Below are 20,394 nucleotides of genomic sequence, written 5' to 3'. Positions count from 1 at the left end.
TTATGCAAAATTATTATGCAATGTTACAATGCAGCAATATAAAGATATCATACATACTTAGCAATCAATACTTATACGATTCGAATACTTATACACGGAATGCATGTTAACATGCTTCGGATCAGTCGCCTTGGAAAGTGGATGTAAATGTATCAGGGAACAATGGATCCCAGAATCCTGAAAAAATGGTAAGGCTTGTAAGCAACGAACAGATATCACTTTGCATTTCAACTAGCAAACTATATCGATGAAACTACCGTCTGGTGTGTCTTTCCTTTCACTGTGCACAGTTCTATGGCGGGAACACTGATTCTGCCTTGCTTTTATTTCATCCTCGGAAAGTCCAAGGCTAGCGTAGTACTAAAAGTAAGGTCTTTTATAGGAAATTGTTCGAGCTGTGTTACATACAAACATCGTTGTAGATGCATGACATAAAAGAATGTTATGATAGCAGTGACTTACAATCCAATGCCTTTGTGCAGCAACAACAGAAAGAGAATTGTATTTTAATATCGTTTGGACTAACCGCTCATATTAAGGGGTAATGCCACTGTAGAGCCCAGAAAGGCAGCCTGATTTTGAGAATTTTTTATGCGAGTATAGTGAATAGAATACAAAATCTGTTTGAAGGCCTTTGTTGTACATACCTTGAAGTATGATCACAATTTTAAAAAAAAAATTAAATATAAAATGCAACGCTGCCACGCAGCGTTACAAAAAACAGTATTTTTTAATTCCCTCGTGTACTTCCCCAGATAATCTTATACAGAATTAAAAAATTATTGGTTCATTCTTCTGGATCAAAAATTGAAGGACAAATCTTTCCGGCCGCGGAACACTGTTTTTCAGAAGAAGCTTCGTTTGTTGCTGTGGCGCCGCTATTTTATATTTAAATTTTTTTTAAAAAATTGTGATCATACTTCAAGGCATGTACAATAAAGGCCTTCAAACAGATTTTGTATTCCATTCACTATTCTCGCATAAATAAATCTCAAAATCAGGCTGCTCTTCCGAGCTCTACAGTGGCATTACCCCTTAATCGTTTTATGGTGAAAATAATAATTCCATATTACCTGTTTACATTCCCAACAAGAAACGCCATTCATATTTGCCTTTTCAGATTTATTCTTTGATGATCTATAGATATGGGCATTTTTTTTCTCAGGTGGTCTGCAACAGAGGATGTATATATATTGTGGCTTAAATAAATCTTTTATACCTTTTTGTATTTACATCAGCAGTGCTTACATATCATAGCTATCGAAAAGAGTCTTCTTTAAAAGCGGAAATTGCAATATTTTTCTGTGGGGTAATTTTTCTTCTAATGCATCTACGTTACGAGTAGGATTTTGTCTAAGGTTTTCCTCTAAGATAAAGAACGTCGCATCGTCGCATGTAGAGGAATCATAGTTCTGCAATTGGCTGGTCGATTCAGGAAATTTTCTTTTCTGTGCTTGATTGTCACTCTCTGGATTTTCTACATTTTTAGTTTCTTTCACTGAAATCGACAAGTCGGTATCAAAGTCGGAATCCTCAAAATATACATCTCCACAGGTAACAAGCGACCGAGAGAATGGAGAACTTGTAGTATCCACAGTGTTTACGATACTTTCAGGATGCAAAGGAGCAAAGGTTTTTGATCTTTTAATTAAATGCAACTCATCATTTTGTGTATCTACAGGCAAGCACTGACTAACACTGGCCTGCTGGATCTCGATTAAAGGCAGCTTTGTTCTACTAGTTTTATTGTCAATAATTTTATCAAATATAGAATGTTTCTGAATATGTTTCGCAGGACTCTTTTGCTTCAGTCTTAGACTCTTTATCTTTAAATTTGTCTTCACAACTTTAGTGGGACTGCTTTCTATTATTTCTTCGTCTGTCGATTTAATTCTATTCTTTGAATTCCCTTTCACATTTCTCGCAGGCGTAGGCGACACATGCGGTCTCGGTGCATTCTCTTTGCACACTTTATAAGCTGCATTAGCAGTGGTTTCCTCTGGTGGAAGAAACACAAGCTTCGATTGTTTTAACTTCTTACCATTTTGCAGCAACGTGGTATCAACATTATACAATTTACTAAAGCCCAATGTTCTGGGCATCTTAGATATAGGCGTGCACTCTATTTGGTCATTATTATTCTCAGTAAACGAACACTCCATTTCTTTGGAGACATCTTCCTGGCTGCTACTTATCAAAATGGAAATATTTTCTTTCATTGATACACACATATTACTGTCTTCGGAACTTTCTAAAATAGAACGACCGTGCATAACGCTGCTCTTTCTAGATTTAGATCGTCTTCTCGCAAGTATTGGACTTGTTAATAGCTCATCATTTATCATTTGGTTCAGAACAGATTTATCATTGTTTAAGGCAGTATCGTCACAATCCAAAGTGATGTTAGAACTGTACATATTTGAAACGCTCTCATACAAGGATGTAGACGCTTTTGTATTTTCAGATGATGCTTGACTCGCGTGCCCTTCGCATTGTCTTGCGGAATGCTGAGAAGTTTCCGGCATTCTGCTATTAAAATGCACACACACACGCACAGTGAATAAAAGAGAACACCACGTATGGTCACCGATAACAATAACAACAGAGACTTACGCAACTTCATTTTGACAACTTTCTGATTCACGTACTACGAACGGAATCTTAACATCGACATCTTTGCAACGCTTTTGCAATTTTAAATATTCATTCCATAATTCTGCAACCATAAGAGTCATTGATAGTTTCGAAAAAATGTGTTAACCCTTAAGTAGGCACCTGCTTAAGGGTTAATTACAAACTATTGTTTACCACTAAAACTTATATAAAACTTATATTGTTGTTACATTAACACAGAACATTTAATTAAATGAAAGCAAATAATAGAAAAGGAATATCAATATAACACTAATTAATACGCAAAGAAAGTTTAAAAAGCAATGAAAGTACATAGATCGAAAACGTACTTCGTTGCGGAGAAACAGCAGACATATACTTACTTTTGTATTGCTCGAATGCTTCTCCGAGTATTCCAGCGAAACCCTTGATAGCATTTCGCGCGCATTCATTTTCTACGTAATAATGAAATTGTAGAACGTCCGCCGTAGCCATCGATAAAGTAGACGAGGTTAGGTGTATTTTTTTTTTCAAACAATTCAATACTCAATCCTTTTTTTTTTCACTTGCCATTAAATTACTTCGCTGCGTTTTTTATTGCACATATAGTAGTATCACAGCGCGAACATTGAAACGAACAGGTTGAATAGAAGGGAAAGATTTATTATTCATGTCCCACTGCGTTGTACCGTTCATCACTTCACCGAACGATCACTTGCGTTGCCTGGGCCTGTTTTCGAATTGCAGCGCAACTCGCCATAACACCGTCACGGATCGCATGCAGGTCGCCGGTACAGAAGCACACATCCTAACCTCACTTTCACAGTACGTGCTCTCTCGTAACCACTTCAATCTGAAACGTTCGTGAAAGTTTGCGTTAATTCGATTCTCTGCCCTACTCTCTGATCTGCTGGGGAGAAATTCTGCCGTCTCAAATGATTATCTCACTTCATCATCGACATATAAAATGCATCCCTTAGCTTATGTAATTTTGTAAGTACCTAACCAAAAATATATGTATTTTACAGCGTTAAGAGTTTTAAATTGCGAACGATCATTTCTAGCGAAACTATCGCGCGTCTCTCGTCCCGACCTGAAAGAATCCTCCTACATTTCTGTACTTTTGTCTCTTTATTATATCTTGATAATGCGTTATGTACATTACATCCTGTAGTTACTTGCATAATAAATAAGCGTAAATATCTTATATAAAAAAATCTTATGCAATAAATAAACGTTCAGAATGCATCCAATATAAGCTTTTTTTTCCAAGTACCTTCGTCTCTTTTTCTTTTCTCCTTTTCTTTTCTCTTTCCGCTAATGAACTCGTTCGTTGTAACAGAACATATCACTTAACATAAAACTGTACGCGTAACGCTGAATACTTTGAAAGGAAACCATGCTTTTTTTAAAAGAAAAAAAATAAAGAAAAATAAAAGTGTCTGTCTAGAAAGAACATTTCGTTTTAACTTCTTCCAAGTGTACATACATTTTACATCCGTTTCCGTGTATGTACATAAATATATTAGACATTTCTAATGTCGGAAATAAATCTACAACTAACGAGAATTAAAAGGGAAAACTTTAAGACTTTAAAGCTCTTAAGTTGTACGTCGCATAAATGTGCACTATAAAGAGCATGTCGTTATTATTAAAGATACAAGTACCATATTAAGTAACTGGTCAGATATTAATGATATATCAATTATATACAAGTATACACCGAATGTGCACTTACAGTTTATGAACAGATAGTAGTGTCTATAAACAACTTGGATGCAGTTGTACTTCCATGCCTAGTTAATTTAAAAAATAGCAATTTAGACCTTTTCCAACTTTATACAAAACATGGCTTAGAACGCTGTAAAGAGTTATTATATACAAATCATTATGAGCTGAATGCTGACTGAGAGGAAGTCGAGGGCAGGAAAAGGTTCTGCGTCAGGCTGGAGGCTGGTTTACCTGGGGGTCGGGTGATAGCAGGGGAAGGATTGTAAGTTTCCAAACCATAGCGCGACATGAGCGCCAATAATGCACTGCGAACACCAGCTGTGGCCAGCTGCGACCATCTTCCAGAGCTCATCGCATCGTCACCAGCATAAACCGCGTGTGCATCAAAGTTTCCCGATTGAGATGTGTTCATATCTGGAAGGCGCGACATTCGAAACGTCAATACAGTATCGAGGGTGCAAATGGAGAACGAAGAGATGTAACTCACCTAAAGATGGTGGATTCAACACAGGAAGATGAGACTCTAGTTGCCCGCTTGGTCTTGAGTTCGCAGCAAGCCGGAGTTCAGCATGCAGCTCTCCTAACAACTGTACTACTTTTGGATCACTCTGTAATCATGAATGACGGGTAACATTGCTGCTACACAGCCGGAGATAGTTAGAACGAAAATCGTAAAGTGTTTACCTCGTTATCTGATCGGAGCGACATGAGATCATCGACGCGAATCGGTTTTCCCTGATTTAAGGCATTTGTAAGAATACTTAATTTTCGAGCAAGGCTATCTTCCGTGCATAGTTCTGTCATATGAGTGCTAGCGTCTCCCTTGGGTCGTGGTTTAACAGGTGGAGGACTAGCATAATAATACGACGAAGGTGAGACCATAAACGGTCCACTTTGATTAAACAAATTGTCTCCCCCGTAATGGGATTCCGCACCAAGTCGATTTTGATGGGAATTGTAGCCTGCTTCCATTTTTAAACGTTTGGAAGACCTGAAATCAAGCGGAAATGTATATTAGGGAGATTATAAAGAGGTAACTAGGTATCTTAGCAAATGCGATTGTTTATAAAAGTATCATATTGAATGAAATTTATTAAATGCATTTATATGGAAGACGCAAGTAGTTAGTATATTTAATAAGACGTATTATAAATACGAATATGTTACGATAAAGTTTATAACTTGCAGAGAGAATTCTTTGATCGCTAATGAAACTCTGTAACTGATTTATACTATGTTAAAGTGAAGCTAATATTGTTAAAAGAAACCATGCTATTCCAAACAATAAAATATTGAACTATATAATACTAAATAAAACTTCGCAATTAGTTGAATGTTATATAGACACTATCGATACAAGTGGTAACACACGAATACCCAAGAATAACACTTATTTAATACTGAACGAAAGTCATGCAAAAAGATGATGTAACTTATAAATGTGCATATCGAAGAAGCAAGACTAATAAACCATTAGTTCGTATGGATATACATGCAATTTAATAGGCACAGCATATCAAACTTTATTCATATTCTGTAAATTTTATTTTTCACAATTTTATTGCATACTTATTGTTTATATCTTTACGAGTGAAGTAACATGACAGAGCTATTCGATAAAGGATCACGAATATAGAGGTCTTAATATAATGATCATTGAATTCATTGCATCCCCAATCTTTTCTGCACAAAACGATCAAGCATTTTATTTTAATCGTAAAGCCCAAGCACATGGATTTTGTTATATGATACACAAAACCAAGTCTGATGTGAATTATTAAACTGGACACCCTGGGTATAAACATATAATCGTACAGATTTAGAGCATTCATTACCTATTTATATTCTTATAAGTGCTATAAAATTTTCCCTCTATCATTCAGCCACAATAACATTATTTCCTGAAACATAATGTTTTTCTGATTAGATAATTTGCCAATTTCCATCTGCTTATAATTACTATTGTTTTGTATTTGAAGTGCATGTTGCTTTCTACAAACTCCACAGTAATTGTTTATCATGGACGATAGAATAATGTAAATATAATTCTCCATGTATTGTCTATTATATACAACATTATTATTACTATATGCATTAATGAAGTTAATATATACATAACCAAATGCATGCATTCTACATATTAGTTATATGTATATAATAACTAAAGTAAATGGTTATGTATCAGTACACCTTTTATGCTCGAAATTTACAATTTATTTTGTGTACAGCTAATAGAGTCAGCTTGCGCGTGTATTTTCTAAATACATGGTACAAAAATAGTTAACATTCAGAAACTCGAATTTGCCACGAACATGATCATACAAATGAAATAAATTAACAACGAATTTTTTAATATGTGCTACTAGAATAACAATATTTAAAGATACTTTATTAACGCGCCGAAAAATTGCGCTACTTTTACAAACTGTTTGTTTTTCATTCTGCTGTACCTGCATGACTTTTTTTATATTAATTATAATTATAATTATAGTAAAATACTAATAATTATATCAATGTAGATAGATAATTGTTGAAAGGTATTCGAAATATTTTTTAAATTATTATCTAACATAGAAAATATAATTTTATTTATGCTTATCGAGTGCAAAAAAGTTCTGTTAAATTGCTACCATATTATGCGCAATAATTCTTTACATTTATTTCAATGATTCATTAAGTATTCATGTTTAACGAGTTGAATATATCAAAACTACTTTAAAGCAGCACAAATCATTAGTTACACATATTCATAATCTCCCCTTAAATTCCTGTGTCTTGAAATTCGCTGTTACGTAAAGAGGCATGAATTTTGTAAAAACGGTACACGAGATGACGAAACTCATGGAATTCATAATGGGACATTTATTTCGCAACGAATTGCATGAATTTTTCAATCATCCATTTGCTATCGTTTAATGTCATATAGTTTCATTTATGAAGAAAATTGAAACACTCCTAATCTTATCTCGTCGTATGTGTGGAATAGAGTGTCATTGTAACATCAACGTGCTATTTATTTTCACACGCTCTACATAAGTGTAACAAATATATATAAAAGATCTTTTTCGAACTCATTGTGGAATAAGTAGAAAAGTAACATGTACTTTGTAGCACATTTTGGAGGAGTATTGTCATTGTGTACAACATCATAGTGTATACAGGTTTTTAAATTCATTCCCAAGGTCCCAGTGTTGTCAGATATGATACTTTTTTTCTTTTTCTCTCTCTCTCTCTCTCTTTTTAAAAGGATTATGGTTACTTAACAGTTCGTAAATTAAAATATAGACGCAATGGCAGGGGCTAAACAAATTAAACGATAAAATATTTTAATAACATTGGAAATTCATTGTCCAAAAAAAATGTTAGGCGAGACGCCTTTGGACATTCAGTAAATATTTTTTATATTACAGTAATTCAGTATTATTTTACATTACGACGATGATACATTAGGTTTGTCTAAATTCCGAAATTCATTATAAGAATGGCATCACAATACAGAACGCATGCAAATAAACATGAATATATTTAACAGAGATATCAAAAACCTTGCCATTCGTATATTGAAACTTACGATAACTATCTACATAATACAGAGTAACGAACTATAACACAGTTGCGGAATTGTGACCTATTAAAATATACCTAATCCATAAATGTGAATGTTTAAATAAACTGAATTAACGTAAATAAAATGAATTATCGATGGTGCTGGTCGTGTGACGTTAATATTTCCGTAAATACATTCACATTCTTTTTTTTTTTTAGTCTTGGCTCGTCGTATTCCATATCTTCAATCTTCCGACTGCCTCTTCTTTGTATCCGTTTGACCTATTTACACTCCAAGACTTTTAAATATTACAAAGATCACCTATTCGTTCACATCCTCATTCGCTTCATATTACTATCTCATACGCTTGTAGATATCTCAATCTGGTAGTTTAATATGAAAATTTAACAATATGAAACTCCAGCAACTCGGATTCCGTTTTATTTACAATCATACAACCTACTACTGTTTTTACCTTTTTCCTTGATTTTCTATCTTTTTTTTGTTCAATAGTTCATCGTCCAAAGGTGAATATTTCACAGATATATCTGTATATCGTTGATACAATTGTGGTCACTGACGACAGTATGCATATACATGCAAGTCATGTAAATGCATCTATGGATTTCAGAATAAAATTGTACATATGTGCATTCTCTTTCTTTACATACACAAACATGTAGTAATATGCGTATGTATGTTGACGTATCTATGGATTGGCAAATATGTACATATTTATCTATTTCTGGTCAGGATATTATCAGACGCGAAAAGTGTGTCAATTCTCAAGCTCGTACGATCACTTTCTAAAGCAATTGATTAAATTGGATCACAAACGGATCGAAATAGGAATTACTCGTTGGTTTCTTTTACATAAATACCTATAACACCCTACGAACCGAATAAAATATCACTTAAAAGAAGAATACTAATATAGTGTTGTGACGACCGGTATTATAATTTCTCTGAATCATCGATGCACGTGTTACTCTAATATCCGAAGATGCCAGCCACGCAAACGGTTAAACTGCTATCAACATATTCTGCCATGACCAACGTGTCGCCGTGAATTTTTGTATGCACTCGGAAGTGTTTTGTGTGCTTAAGAAACAAAGTATTTGGCGGAAACATAATCCCTGTGCATGGAAACCCCCGCGAAAAGGGGCCACGATGGTGTACATTTTCGTATCTTATAATTCCATTGTCTCCGCGCTATAGAGCCACCCGTCGTGTTTGAACGACTGTGAATCAAACTAAAATTAACTTATTCCTTTTATCCAACTATCGAGAGTAGCATGCAAACGGACGACGAGAAGTAAGATACTACAACAGTTACGTCTTCGTTCATTAAATAATAATATTTCTATGACAACGCACTTTTTGCTAGGAAAGAAAAAAAAAATAAATGCCAAGCACAACTGCGGTACACAGCCATCTACGTGTGTAAGCGATTAGTATCTGTGGTCAGTACTGGATCGCATCCCAGTTTGTGCGAATATGTCTCTCTACGGCTACTCACCCCCCGACATCGGATAGATCTTCAATAGCCTTATGGGGACCTCCTTTATTTGGTAGAGGGAGCAGAGGTATCTTTCCCGCAGAGCTCTCTTGCTGTTCCCGTAGCTGGCGTCTTCGTTTTTTGCTCCAGAGCTCGTGACAGTCTTGCCAAGTGGGAAGCTGGGGCGCTGGCATCCTAATTTGTCACGCAAGATGTGTAAATTTCATGAGCAACAGACACCATTACAATAAACGACATCAAAAACACTACAAAGAAACTAAACCTTATAATCCTAAAGAGTTTCATTCTATTATATTCCAATATGAATGCAAAAAAACAGGTATAACTCTAACTCTGTAACGTATCTTACAACCGAATCGATGAAATAATATTCCCTTTATAAGCATATTGGAATACAGAAAGAACACATACTGCTCGGGTTGAACATTTTTCAGCCAAGCACTCTTAAGCGCGTCAGCGGCCGTTATTCGCTTTTCAGGATCTAGCTCCAGCATTTTGTCTAGGAGATCCAATGCCGGCGCAGGCATGAACGAGAAGTCTTCTCGTAAGCGTCTCCTGTGCGACTTTTTTGGCTTTAGTGTGTGCCACAACGGCAGTTTTATCACAGAGGGCCAAACGCCGGGAGTCGGCGTGCCACAGACTCTGGAGATCATCTCTAATTGCATCATTTCTACATTGGCCTGATAAGAGAAATCGGAATGTCGTAACAAGAATGTCTTTCGAAAATAGAATGTATAATTTGCCATCGGCTTCCTTACTTGGAACAGCGGCTTTTTAGAAAATAATTCTCCTAGAATACAACCACAGCTCCACACATCTATAGCAGGCCCATAACGCTCCTCGCCCAACAATAATTCGGGCGGCCTGTACCACAAAGTGATCACTTTGTTCGTGTACGGACGCTGCCTGTCTTCGGCGTTATAAAGCCTCGCCAGTCCGAAGTCGGCTAGCTTCACTTCCCCTCTACAATTACACAATCAGATTGTAGAATTCGAAAACAAATGCCCCGTCGCGGTATGGTTTACGTACTTGTTGTTCATTAGAATGTTCGAGCACTTGATGTCTCTGTGTAAAAAGTTTTTACTGTGGCAGTAATTCAATCCGTCTAACAATTGCTTCATAATGCTCGCATTATTCATTTCGTTGAAGTCGACCATACCGGATTCTAAAAGGCCCATCAAGTCGTGATCCATGTACTCGAACACAAGATAAAACGAGCCTTTGTCCTACAGAAGCAAAAATGATGGAACGTTATTTGCGTTTCGATGACCGACACCTGTACGCGCGCATATATGACAGCGTTGCAGCACCTTTCTAAAGTCTAAGGCATCCTGTTTATCCGTGACGATTTCCCTCAGATTGACAATATTCTTGTGATTAAGCTGCCGCAAAATTTTGATTTCGCGCACCGCCGTGATGGGGAATCCCTCTTTCTCGTTCTCCAATCGAACTTTCTTCAACGCAACGAGTACACCAGCTCGTTTGTCCTGGGCCTTGTAGACTTGCCCGTAAGTACCCTCCCCTATCTGCGCTATAACTTCGAACACATCGACGCAGCGCTCGCCCCAGTCTTTGCCACCCGAGGCGGACATAGGCGTGTGGTTGTTCCGCGAGCCTCTGCGCTTCAAGATCTTTGGTCTCTTTAACTTCGGCTTCGGTGGGACACGCTCAACTTTCGTGCGCGGCGGTGTCGCATTCGGATCGTCCTCTCCGCTCAAATCTTCCGATCCAGGGACAACTAGGAATAAAAATAGTATTACTTGGATCGTTTCCAAGTTATTCCGCGACGGCTGGAAACGACGGTGCTAGAAAGAAGAGGGTGGTTTACCTGGTGGCATAGGTAAATCTTTAATACTCTTCTTCTGCGGTGGTTTCGGCGCGGACGCTGGGAACTTCGTTTCCACCTTGTTGGGTGGACTTGGCGAGCGACTCGGCGGCGAGTCTATGCTCTCTAGATCGTTTTGATTGATTCCAGGTGGTAGCGGTAGTCTCGACAAGCTTTTCGTCTTGAATGCTACGATAGGAGGCTTAGGGGGGTCTACGGACTTAAGAGGAACTAAATTGTTAGGTGGATTGAACTTGGACATGGCCGTGTTGGGCGCTGGGACTGGGATCGGTATAGGTGGCGGTGGGACAGACAAGTTTGGGAGAACAGGTACTGGTACAGGAATAGGCACTGGCATGGATGCTTGTGGTAAACCTGCTGCGTTAGCAGGCTCAGAGTGTGGCAATGGAGGTACTTGTACATTTGTAACCGATGGAAAGCCCGGACTATTCGTGATAGTCATCGGGCAATTACTAATCACAGTTGTCGGTGACGTATATACAATTGTCAGAGGTGGTTGGTTACCTCCGGGCATTAAGTTTGTCGCACCGACAGACTGCATCGTTGGCAATGGAGGCGTTTTCCCTGAAAGCCCATCGTCTACCACTGGGACAGGGATATCCACCACATCGACAGACTTCATGCTTTCATTTGTCTTCGACTGTTCTTTATGATTTACGTATTTGTCTTTATTGTCTGTGGAAGCTTTATTCTCAGAGGACGCATTACTAGCATCTTTATCGTCCGTACCTTCTATGATCTGAACCTCATCCTGATTGACAGCCTTCTCTTTGGCCGCTTGCAATTTCTTGTACGCTAATTCCCTCATATTCCTGTCTTTCACGAGCTCGGCGAATAAACTAGTCTCACTAATCTTTGCTTGCACTCTAAGGTTCCTCGCTGTGATGCTCGATGGACTTCTCGCCCTCGACCTGTGGGGGGAAGGGGAGGGTATTCTCGAGGGGCGAGGACTCTTCGATTTGTGTTTCCTGGCCGATTTATGGGACTTGCTGGGCGAGCGTGATTTTTTTGGCGTGCGACTTCGTCTCCGCGAACGCGACCTTGAGCGCGACTGCATCTTTCGCCCCCATCTTCCAGGGCTCCGAGATCGTGAACGGGAAAGTGGCAAATGCAACCTGGACAACAATTTTATCTTTTGTACGACAAAGAGGTAACGGAACCTTGATTGCTGTAACTTAATTCGTGCGACCATTTATTGTAACAGATTTATAATAGATAAGATATAATACCTGCTTCCGGTGGGACTCCTAGTTGACCTCGACTTTCTCTTGTCCCTTCGATCCTTCTCGTGGTGCCTATGCCGTCGATCGGAGTCGTCTCGTCTTCTACGTTTATTCGAAGGTGGAGAACTAACGGGATCTCTACGCCGATGTCCCACAGGGCTTGGACTAAATTCCCGCCGCCTGGAGGATGGACTAGGACTGTGCCTGAGTCTATGCACCATTGGACTCGGACTGAAGTCTCTTCTTCTTGTTGGGCTATGGTCCCTTCGCCTTGACGGTGGGCTTGGGCTGTGAGGCCTCCTACGACTTGAACTAACAGTCGGCCCCGGACTAACGCTGCTACGTCGAGTATGAATACTAGGACTGTGCTTCTGCCTCTCAGGAGTATGCTTCATCGTAGATAGACTCGCTTTATTACTCTCCGGCGTTGTTGTCCTCGGCGGTAATAGAGGGGTGTGCGGAGATTCTGGCGGCCTCGGAGGTAGCGGTGGTGGAGTTACGTTCCGGGCCTGCCTTGTCATTTCGATTTCTACGTCGCTCAAGCATCTCTGCTCCTGGGGCGTCGCGGGCGATATCGGTGACGTACTATCTTTCAACGGTAAAGGCGGTGACTCTGACCAATTTCCAACCGGCTTCTCGTGGTCAGGGCTTACAATAATTTCATCGGCCATGCGGTGCGGGCTCATACTATGAGAATGCCTCTTCGACTTTCGTTTCTTCTTCTTGCCAGAACTAGACGAGGGGCTGAGGCTTCTCTTTTTCTTCTTCTCCCGTTTGTGCTTCTTCTCTTTTCTTCTTGCGTACCGTCTAGATTCCTCTTCGTACTCGGGTGTCGCACCGTGCATAGCCGACGGCTGCTGTTCGTTCGGTGAATAATGCCTGCCAGAATGCCTGTGCTGAACTGGCGGAGATGGTGAAAGGCTAATAGGTGATGCTCCGAGAGCACGCACTGGACTTCCGCCATAGTAACGTCTCTGTAAAACTGGCTCAGGTACCTCTCCGTCCGTGTAGCTATTACCCCTACTATCTTCGGATTGAATCTCCCCAGCTTCCGGTTCGGACAAATCTTCGCTACTCACGTCTGAGTATTCAACCAAAGGTTTAATGATAGAAGAAGCTACAGTCGGGACATTCTCTATGGACTTATCTCTCGACCTCTTTTTCTTCTTTTTTCCAGAACTCTTCCCTTTCCCATGCCTCCTATGCTTCTTATCGGACCCTTCGAAACTGTGTCGATTTATATCGCTTCCTGTACTGCCTCGCCTGCGCGTTCGAAATCTTCCATTACGTTCAGCTCGCTCAATATCACGACTGCTAGGCATGTCACCTACTAAAATACACAAATGTTAGTAATATACAGAGTTATTAAGGCACTGTTATCATTCTACTATTCTATTAGCTTACATAATTATCAAAATAACTATCCATATACTTTACACGTTTATGTGGCTCTTCGCATATTCTTTTTCAAGTTTAATTATACAAATATAATCACACGATATATATACATATATATGTAATACCTCACTTATGAGAGTAACACAGAAAGACTTACTAAAGGAACAATGAAACCTGATTAAACTGTGTCTGTTTTGCAATCAGTGAGTATGTAAATACAGTATCGTAGGGGAAATTGCCATTTAATCAACTTCAAAGTAAAATGCAATTTAATTTATAAATGTTCACATTATTTTACCACTTACCTTAACATAAATCGGTATAGAAAGTTTTAAAGTATTATAATTATTTCTGTTCTCCTCAATACTTTGATACTGATCGTCATGGATATAACACACATACATAACGGTACGCACATGTAAGAAGGAAGGCACACGAACACGCACATGTACAGTTTAGTCGACGTAACAATATTTCCGAGCAGCGCGATTCCTCGGCAAATGTAAGGAAAAACGGTAAATTTCGGTGAGCCGCGATGTTCCCTGGAGAAAACCGAGGATCTAGCCGACGCGAGCCTATGACTCGTCGGTTTAAAGAATATTTTCTAGAAAAGAATTTTTCGGTCGACCTAGCGCAGCCGCCATTGTTAACGACTGGGTGGCAAGGGAGTTGCCCAGTTTTCGCGAAAGAAAGTCCTTTACCGTTTTTTTTTGAACGATTCGCGAGCCAATGACGTATATCACTACTCACGTGCAATGTAAATCCTGTGATATCACGCCGATCGTTGGGTTCCTTTGCATCGGGCTGGTCCAACGTAGCGATGAGTGCGAATGGTTACGTTCGTTGCTCGGTAAACAGTTTCAGCACATATTTCGTAGGCCACGAGTGAAGTTCGATAGATATTAATAGCTATCGTGACAATTAAATGTTCAGGCAATCATAATTTTATAATTTTAGTAGCCGATGCATCATATCTCATGAATTTTCTTTGGATTGTATTTGGCTTTCTCATAAAGGTAGCTCAGTAAGTGGAAGCCATTAACCATTAGCACGTCATTATTGTCTGACGTAACAAGCGACAAGTGCTGCGCCCTGCCGACTAAATACGGAATAACCGAAATTGCAGAGTAATCTTGTATAATATTATGCTCGATGCAATTGGTCCAATTGAATTTACTTAATCCCTGTGTTTGTAAATAGAAATATACCTGCAATTAAACAGCCATTAATTAATACAAATAGGAATGGAATTGAACATCAATATATCACATATTACTTCTCTGTTATATCATTAAATCGACTTCGAAACAAATATTTAATTCAGATAGTTTCCTCTAAACATTCTTTATCAACGTAGATTCCAATATCACTTTAACAACATAGTATTCCAACTTTTGTAAGCTAGCAGTAGTTATAATTACAAATACACGAAATAAACTAGATATATTTTAATACCTGCGCAGGCAAAAGGTTTCTTTAATTCTCTCCTAATAAGTGCCATTATAATTATAGATGTTCGCGATTTTACTAGATTAAAATTTTTCTAAACGATACCATTTCTATTCCTCCATTCTGGATACATGAAAATACTGCATTACGCAGCTGACTAAAACGCCCTCTACTCTGTCTACCTGGAACGTTCAAGCTACAACGCAAATATTTGTCGCATGATAAACTTAAACCGCAAGAAATTGAGCCAAGTATCAATAAGCCATTTAAGTGATTGAACAGTAGCATTCTTTATCGTGCTTTTGTGCCTGTCGGACAATCGAGAATAGCGAAGTATGGGGGAACGTTATAACATCCACAGTCAGTTGGAGCATTTGCAATCGAAGTACATCGGTACAGGCCACGCCGACACAACCAAGTTCGAATGGCTCGTGAATCAGCATCGTGATTCCTGCAGCTCTTACATGGGACATTACGACCTCCTCAACTTCTTCGCTATTGCTGAGAACGAGGCAAAGGCACGCGTTCGATTCAATCTTATGGAGAAGATGCTGCAACCTTGTGGCCCACCTCCAGAGAAACCAGAGGATTAAATTTCCTTCGAAACGCGTTACCTTCGAACTGCCAACGACAGTGATTAAAAATATCTTATAAGTACTTTAAATTAAACCTGATTCTCCTTATCTTTCTTACGTCGCCCAAATTGAATTGCGTGAAAGTGAATTCGGCGTAACTAGGATTCGAAGTGATTTCTACGCGCGCGGGAAAATAGATTGTTTTCAAATAAGAACTTCATTATAACCTGCATACAAACCATCACGTGTCGATCACGTTTAACGTAGACTATATAATTTAATTGCTTTGACAAAGAAGAATACAGATATTCTGAGAAAACAAAAGAGTTATTTTCGAAGTACAAGCGATTGTAATAGACATTTTATCGTGACATCTGTGGCATAGGTAAAGCAAGTAGAATATAGTGAAATTATCTAATCAAAATGCCAATTCCATGTTCAACGAATTGTGGAAAAGATGCTATCCTGAAAGTAAGTTAAATAATTTCGACTCCGATTTTACAAACTTTCCGAGTTAAATGCAGGTGCGAGAAGAACAAGTGCGCTCTTTGTTGCAGAGACCTAAAACTGGGCACGCCCTGTGCAAAGCATGTTTCTTCGCAGCTTTTGAAAGCGAGATTCATAATACTATAGCAAAGGGCCAATTATTTAAACCTGGAGAGAAGGTTGCTATTGGAGCGTCAGGAGGGAAGGATTCTACGGTACTTGCGTATGTTTTAAAAACCTTGAACGAGCGCTACCAATACGGGATTGATCTGTTTCTTCTATCGATCGACGAAGGAATTACTGGTACCTAGTTGGAAAGATTATTAGAAAGATCAAAAGCTCGAGAGACTGGTTCTGAAGACGTTTATATTGTTGCAGGATACAGGGACGATAGTTTGAAAACTGTTCAACAAAATAAAGATGATTACGGATTACCATTGAAGATACTATCTTACAAAGAATTGTATGGATGGACTATGGATGAAATTGTGGCAGAAGTATGAATGTATATCATAATCTTCTGTTAGAATTATTCACGTCGGATATCTACCACTTATATTCTTTCAGATTGGTAGAAAAAGTAATTGCACGTTCTGCGGTGTCTTTCGGAGACAAGCATTAGACAGGGGTGCGGCTCTCCTGGACGTAGATTGCATTGCAACAGGTCACAATGCGGACGACATAGCGGAAACGGTTCTTATGAATATCCTACGAGGTGATATCGCGAGACTACAAAGGTGCACTTCAGTTGTAACAGTAAGTCTTCACAGAAAAAAAGTGGGATAAAACTTGTGTACCGAGCGGAATAATAATGAACACTTTGTTTTCGTCAAAGTCAGGAGCGGATTGCATAAGGCGATGTAAACCTCTTAAATATGCTTACGAGAAGGAGATAGTAATGTACGCGTATTTCAAGCGTTTGGTATATTTCTCAACGGAATGCGTGTTTGCGCCAAATGCATATCGCGGACACGCAAGGACCTTTCTAAAAGATTTAGAAAAAGTTAGACCTTCGTCCATATTGGATATAATTCATTCCGGTAAATAAAGTTGTAACATAATTGCGTTATCGGAGCTGTTATTAATGTCTGATATATAATCAATGTGCTCTGTTATAGGAGAAACGTTACAAGTGAAAGATACTGTTAAAATGCCTGAGAGGAGAACTTGCTCGCGATGTGGATTCGTTTCGAGTCAAGAAATATGTAAAGCTTGCATCATGCTGGAAGGTTTAAATAGGGGGCTACCGAAGCTTGGTATTGGAAAGAGTAACAAAGTCAAACGAATGATGAATTCAATTAAGAATGTTTCGAACGGAAACGACGAAGACAAAGACAATGACAGGAAGAGAACGCAAAGTATAGAATTTTGACGTTTCGCGTACTACTGCAAGCTACTGATATACGCAATTCAATAAAAATATATCTTATATTCTCTAAATTTTGTTTACATTAATGACCTTTAACTAAAAAGTCATCAAAATCAGTGGTAAGCTTATTACAGATACTTTCGCATTTCAAGAATTTCAATTGAAACAACCTGGCTCGAGTTCAACCGCTTCCAACAATTAGTTTATTCCTTAGAAGTACATGTTCGAAATTTCCGATTATCTTTCAATTTTTCAGACACGCCGTAATTGTTCACCGTCAGATTTTTGGGAATATTAATCGGAGATAAATATTCTTTTTTACCAAGTAACAAGAAACTATCGTGAACTGTACCTTAAGAGCATCACGTACATCCTGATCTTAGATGATATACGCGGCAGCTTTTTGCTCGATAGGTGCTCTACACACAGGGCAATAATCGTTAATATCATCGGAGCAGTCTTCGCACAAGCAGACATGCCCACACGGAAGAAGAATAATCTCACGGGGATTCGTGCGACAGACAACGCACAACTGATCTTCTCTAAGATCTGTGTCCCTCACTCTCTGCCTTCTTTCTTTCCGAGAAGCAGCAAGAGACTGCCTCAATTCGTCTGATAATCTTTGTTCCGTTCTATCTTTCCAATAACGTCGAAGCACTACTCCACCGATTAGCAATCCAATCGTGCCAAACATGAAGCACAGCAATCTAAATCGTGCCACGACGGCGTGAGAAAACGTTACGCCTTTGTACGCGTATCATGGGAGCTACATATTTCACTCACCTATACGTCTTTTTACGGTCGTCTAATTTTCGAAGTAAAGAACTAATCGACATGCTTGTTAAATAAAACGGAGTGCCGTTTAATGGACGCTGCAACGTGAGCGTCTTAGATTTCGATCTTGCTAATTCGCCTATACCCGTCATAACTGCGCCTTCGCGAAGTAGTTCTTCCGTGGATTGTAAACCACGTTGGCGAATACCTACGACCAGTAACGAATTAATCGCCCGTGTTCGATAGAGAATTAATTATCCGTGTTCTCTACCTGTAAAGAAGCCCCATAAATGATCCGCAAATGATGGCACACTTGGTTCAAAGGTATTCGACACTACATCCAAGTCTAAAATGTCTGCCGACAATGGTTCTATTACTTCTACAGATTGGGTGCCGTGTTGTAAGACAAATGGCACTGTGTTATATACTTTATGAACTGTGCGCTCCTGGTCTGTCCTAAACGTTGAAGGGTATATCTATGAGTTTTAATTTCAGGGATGTAGGGTAAAAGTACCAGTAGTTGACCATGTATCAGTAGTTGACAACTTTTCAGAAAAACGTGAAAAATAAGGTTTTTAGAAGTGGCGAACTATAGGTATTAGGAGCTGTGGCGCACTGTTAAAAAGAGATAGTTGCACTTCTAAAAACCTTATTTTTCACGTTTTTCAGAACTACTGATACATGGTCAACTACTGGTACCTTTACCCTATGTGTTCCGGAAAATAATAAGAAAGTTCAGCTGTACCAGAAGCCGGTAGAGCTTCTAGCTACGACATGTTCCTTAATTTTAAGCTTTTGTACAACGCCAGTTATTTTCCTATCATGAATGCTGTTCAACGGCTTTCCTAAGGGTTTTACAATTCCGCTGATAGCTATGTAGCTTATCTTCTCATCGGCGCTCTGGTCGATAAGCTCTCCCAAATGCGGGCCAACTTGGTGGAACTCTGCATCCTGTAGAGAAACTGAACGTTTTGAAGTATTTTTAAGCATTACGCACAGCATTATACTGACAAATTACACGCATTATAAATTGAGAACGTTATAAGGTTAGATGTCAGAGGAATAAACTTAGTCATGATTTAACGAACAATCCTACCGGTAATTAATCTATTTACCTTGACTGATACAATTGCACCTTTGCAATGGAAGTACTGTTTCAAGCAGATACCAAAGATTACACTGTCAATTCCAAGGGCTATTATCTCGCCTAAATAATCCATGATCAGGTTATATGTTTACAAAGTATTGCTGTAATATTGTCCATTTTTGATACTCCTACTGGCGCTTGTGCAGCCACATCGGTCCCATTCTAATTCAGTATACCGAACGTTACAACGCGTGATTTTCGATGTGAGTTAAAGCCAAGTAAAACAAAAAAATCGCACCCCCGACCGGTTGAAAATAACGTAAGAGGCAATCGCTAGCGTAACGTTGTCAGAACTGTTAAGATCATGTGACACGCATAATTGAATTCATTTCTCTAAGTTGGCGTGTCCGAATGCGCGGGTTAAGGCCACGTTGTGCGGGGTTAGAATATTTGCAGATTTAAAACGAACTACAGGAAGTTACTGAGTGAATCAATTAAGTATCACATATTTAATGACACTAGTTTCAGGGTTGTCGTCTTTCCTTAAATTAATTAAAAGGAAACTCGTGTTTCCTATCAATTACCAACCGAAGTTCGTAAAATAGTCTAAAAAAACGAAGAATTAACAAAATTGTACTACATATCATCAAAAATCAGAATCCTCCATGCAACCCTTCTTAAATTCGACGCTTTCGCATTCTCCAGGGGTTGTGGCTCTCCTTTGCTTGATTTTACTCTATTTTTTGCTTCTTTAATACTTCGTAGCGGTACCTCCGA

The 20,394-nt window shown here is 38.8% G+C and overlaps 4 protein-coding genes and 1 long non-coding RNA gene across 13 annotated transcripts; 3 read left to right on the top strand and 2 right to left on the bottom strand.

The window, feature by feature from the left end:
• Positions 1-3,103: 3,103 nt before the first annotated feature.
• On the bottom strand, positions 3,104-15,161 carry Cdk12 (Cyclin-dependent kinase 12). 9 transcript variants are annotated; one of them, XR_013086303.1, is made up of 13 exons: positions 14,628-15,159; positions 12,486-13,809; positions 11,239-12,371; positions 10,721-11,148; positions 10,440-10,636; positions 10,169-10,373; positions 9,822-10,090; positions 9,411-9,584; positions 5,029-5,335; positions 4,832-4,952; positions 4,576-4,758; positions 4,352-4,474; positions 3,104-3,466 (listed from the first exon to the last, which is right to left on the bottom strand). XR_013086303.1 is itself a non-coding variant. In XM_076818795.1 (12 exons), exons 2-12 carry the CDS (start codon positions 13,799-13,801, stop codon positions 3,462-3,464), a joined length of 4,338 nt encoding a protein of 1,445 aa, XP_076674910.1. In that variant the 5' UTR covers positions 13,802-13,809; positions 14,628-15,157; the 3' UTR covers positions 3,104-3,461. The 9 variants fall into 9 exon arrangements, 6 of the variants coding, with proteins under 6 accessions (XP_076674910.1, XP_076674908.1, XP_076674906.1 ...); XR_013086302.1 differs by having other exon boundaries at positions 4,352-4,758; positions 14,628-15,160; XM_076818795.1 differs by lacking the exon at positions 4,352-4,474 and having other exon boundaries at positions 14,628-15,157.
• Positions 3,463-3,830, top strand: LOC143372565 (uncharacterized). The gene is made up of 2 exons (XR_013086306.1): positions 3,463-3,606; positions 3,678-3,830. It is a non-coding gene; the product is annotated as an uncharacterized LOC143372565 (long non-coding RNA).
• A 329-nt stretch (positions 15,162-15,490) lies between the features above and the next one.
• Sf3b5 (splicing factor 3B subunit 5) lies at positions 15,491-15,919 on the top strand. The gene has a single exon (XM_076818863.1). The coding sequence runs from the start codon at positions 15,662-15,664 to the stop codon at positions 15,917-15,919; it is 258 nt and encodes an 85-aa protein (XP_076674978.1). The 5' UTR covers positions 15,491-15,661.
• A 295-nt stretch (positions 15,920-16,214) lies between these two features.
• On the top strand, positions 16,215-17,827 carry Ctu1 (Cytosolic thiouridylase subunit 1). The gene is made up of 6 exons (XM_076818847.1): positions 16,215-16,372; positions 16,459-16,690; positions 16,766-16,884; positions 16,955-17,143; positions 17,223-17,427; positions 17,506-17,827. Exons 1-6 carry the CDS (start codon positions 16,325-16,327, stop codon positions 17,757-17,759), a joined length of 1,047 nt encoding a protein of 348 aa, XP_076674962.1. The 5' UTR covers positions 16,215-16,324; the 3' UTR covers positions 17,760-17,827.
• Positions 17,828-17,931: 104 nt separating this feature from the next.
• On the bottom strand, positions 17,932-19,981 carry Mul1 (mitochondrial E3 ubiquitin protein ligase 1). Its single transcript, XM_076818850.1, has 5 exons — positions 19,646-19,981; positions 19,276-19,481; positions 18,802-18,986; positions 18,540-18,738; positions 17,932-18,463 (listed from the first exon to the last, which is right to left on the bottom strand). Exons 1-5 carry the CDS (start codon positions 19,748-19,750, stop codon positions 18,136-18,138), a joined length of 1,023 nt encoding a protein of 340 aa, XP_076674965.1. The 5' UTR covers positions 19,751-19,981; the 3' UTR covers positions 17,932-18,135.
• Between the last annotated feature and the right edge of the window lie 413 nt (positions 19,982-20,394).

Source organism: Andrena cerasifolii, chromosome 8 (genome assembly GCF_050908995.1).
Source record: "Andrena cerasifolii isolate SP2316 chromosome 8, iyAndCera1_principal, whole genome shotgun sequence".
NCBI classification, from domain to species: domain Eukaryota; kingdom Metazoa; phylum Arthropoda; class Insecta; order Hymenoptera; family Andrenidae; genus Andrena; species Andrena cerasifolii.
This window is presented reverse-complemented; position numbering and strand designations above follow the sequence as displayed.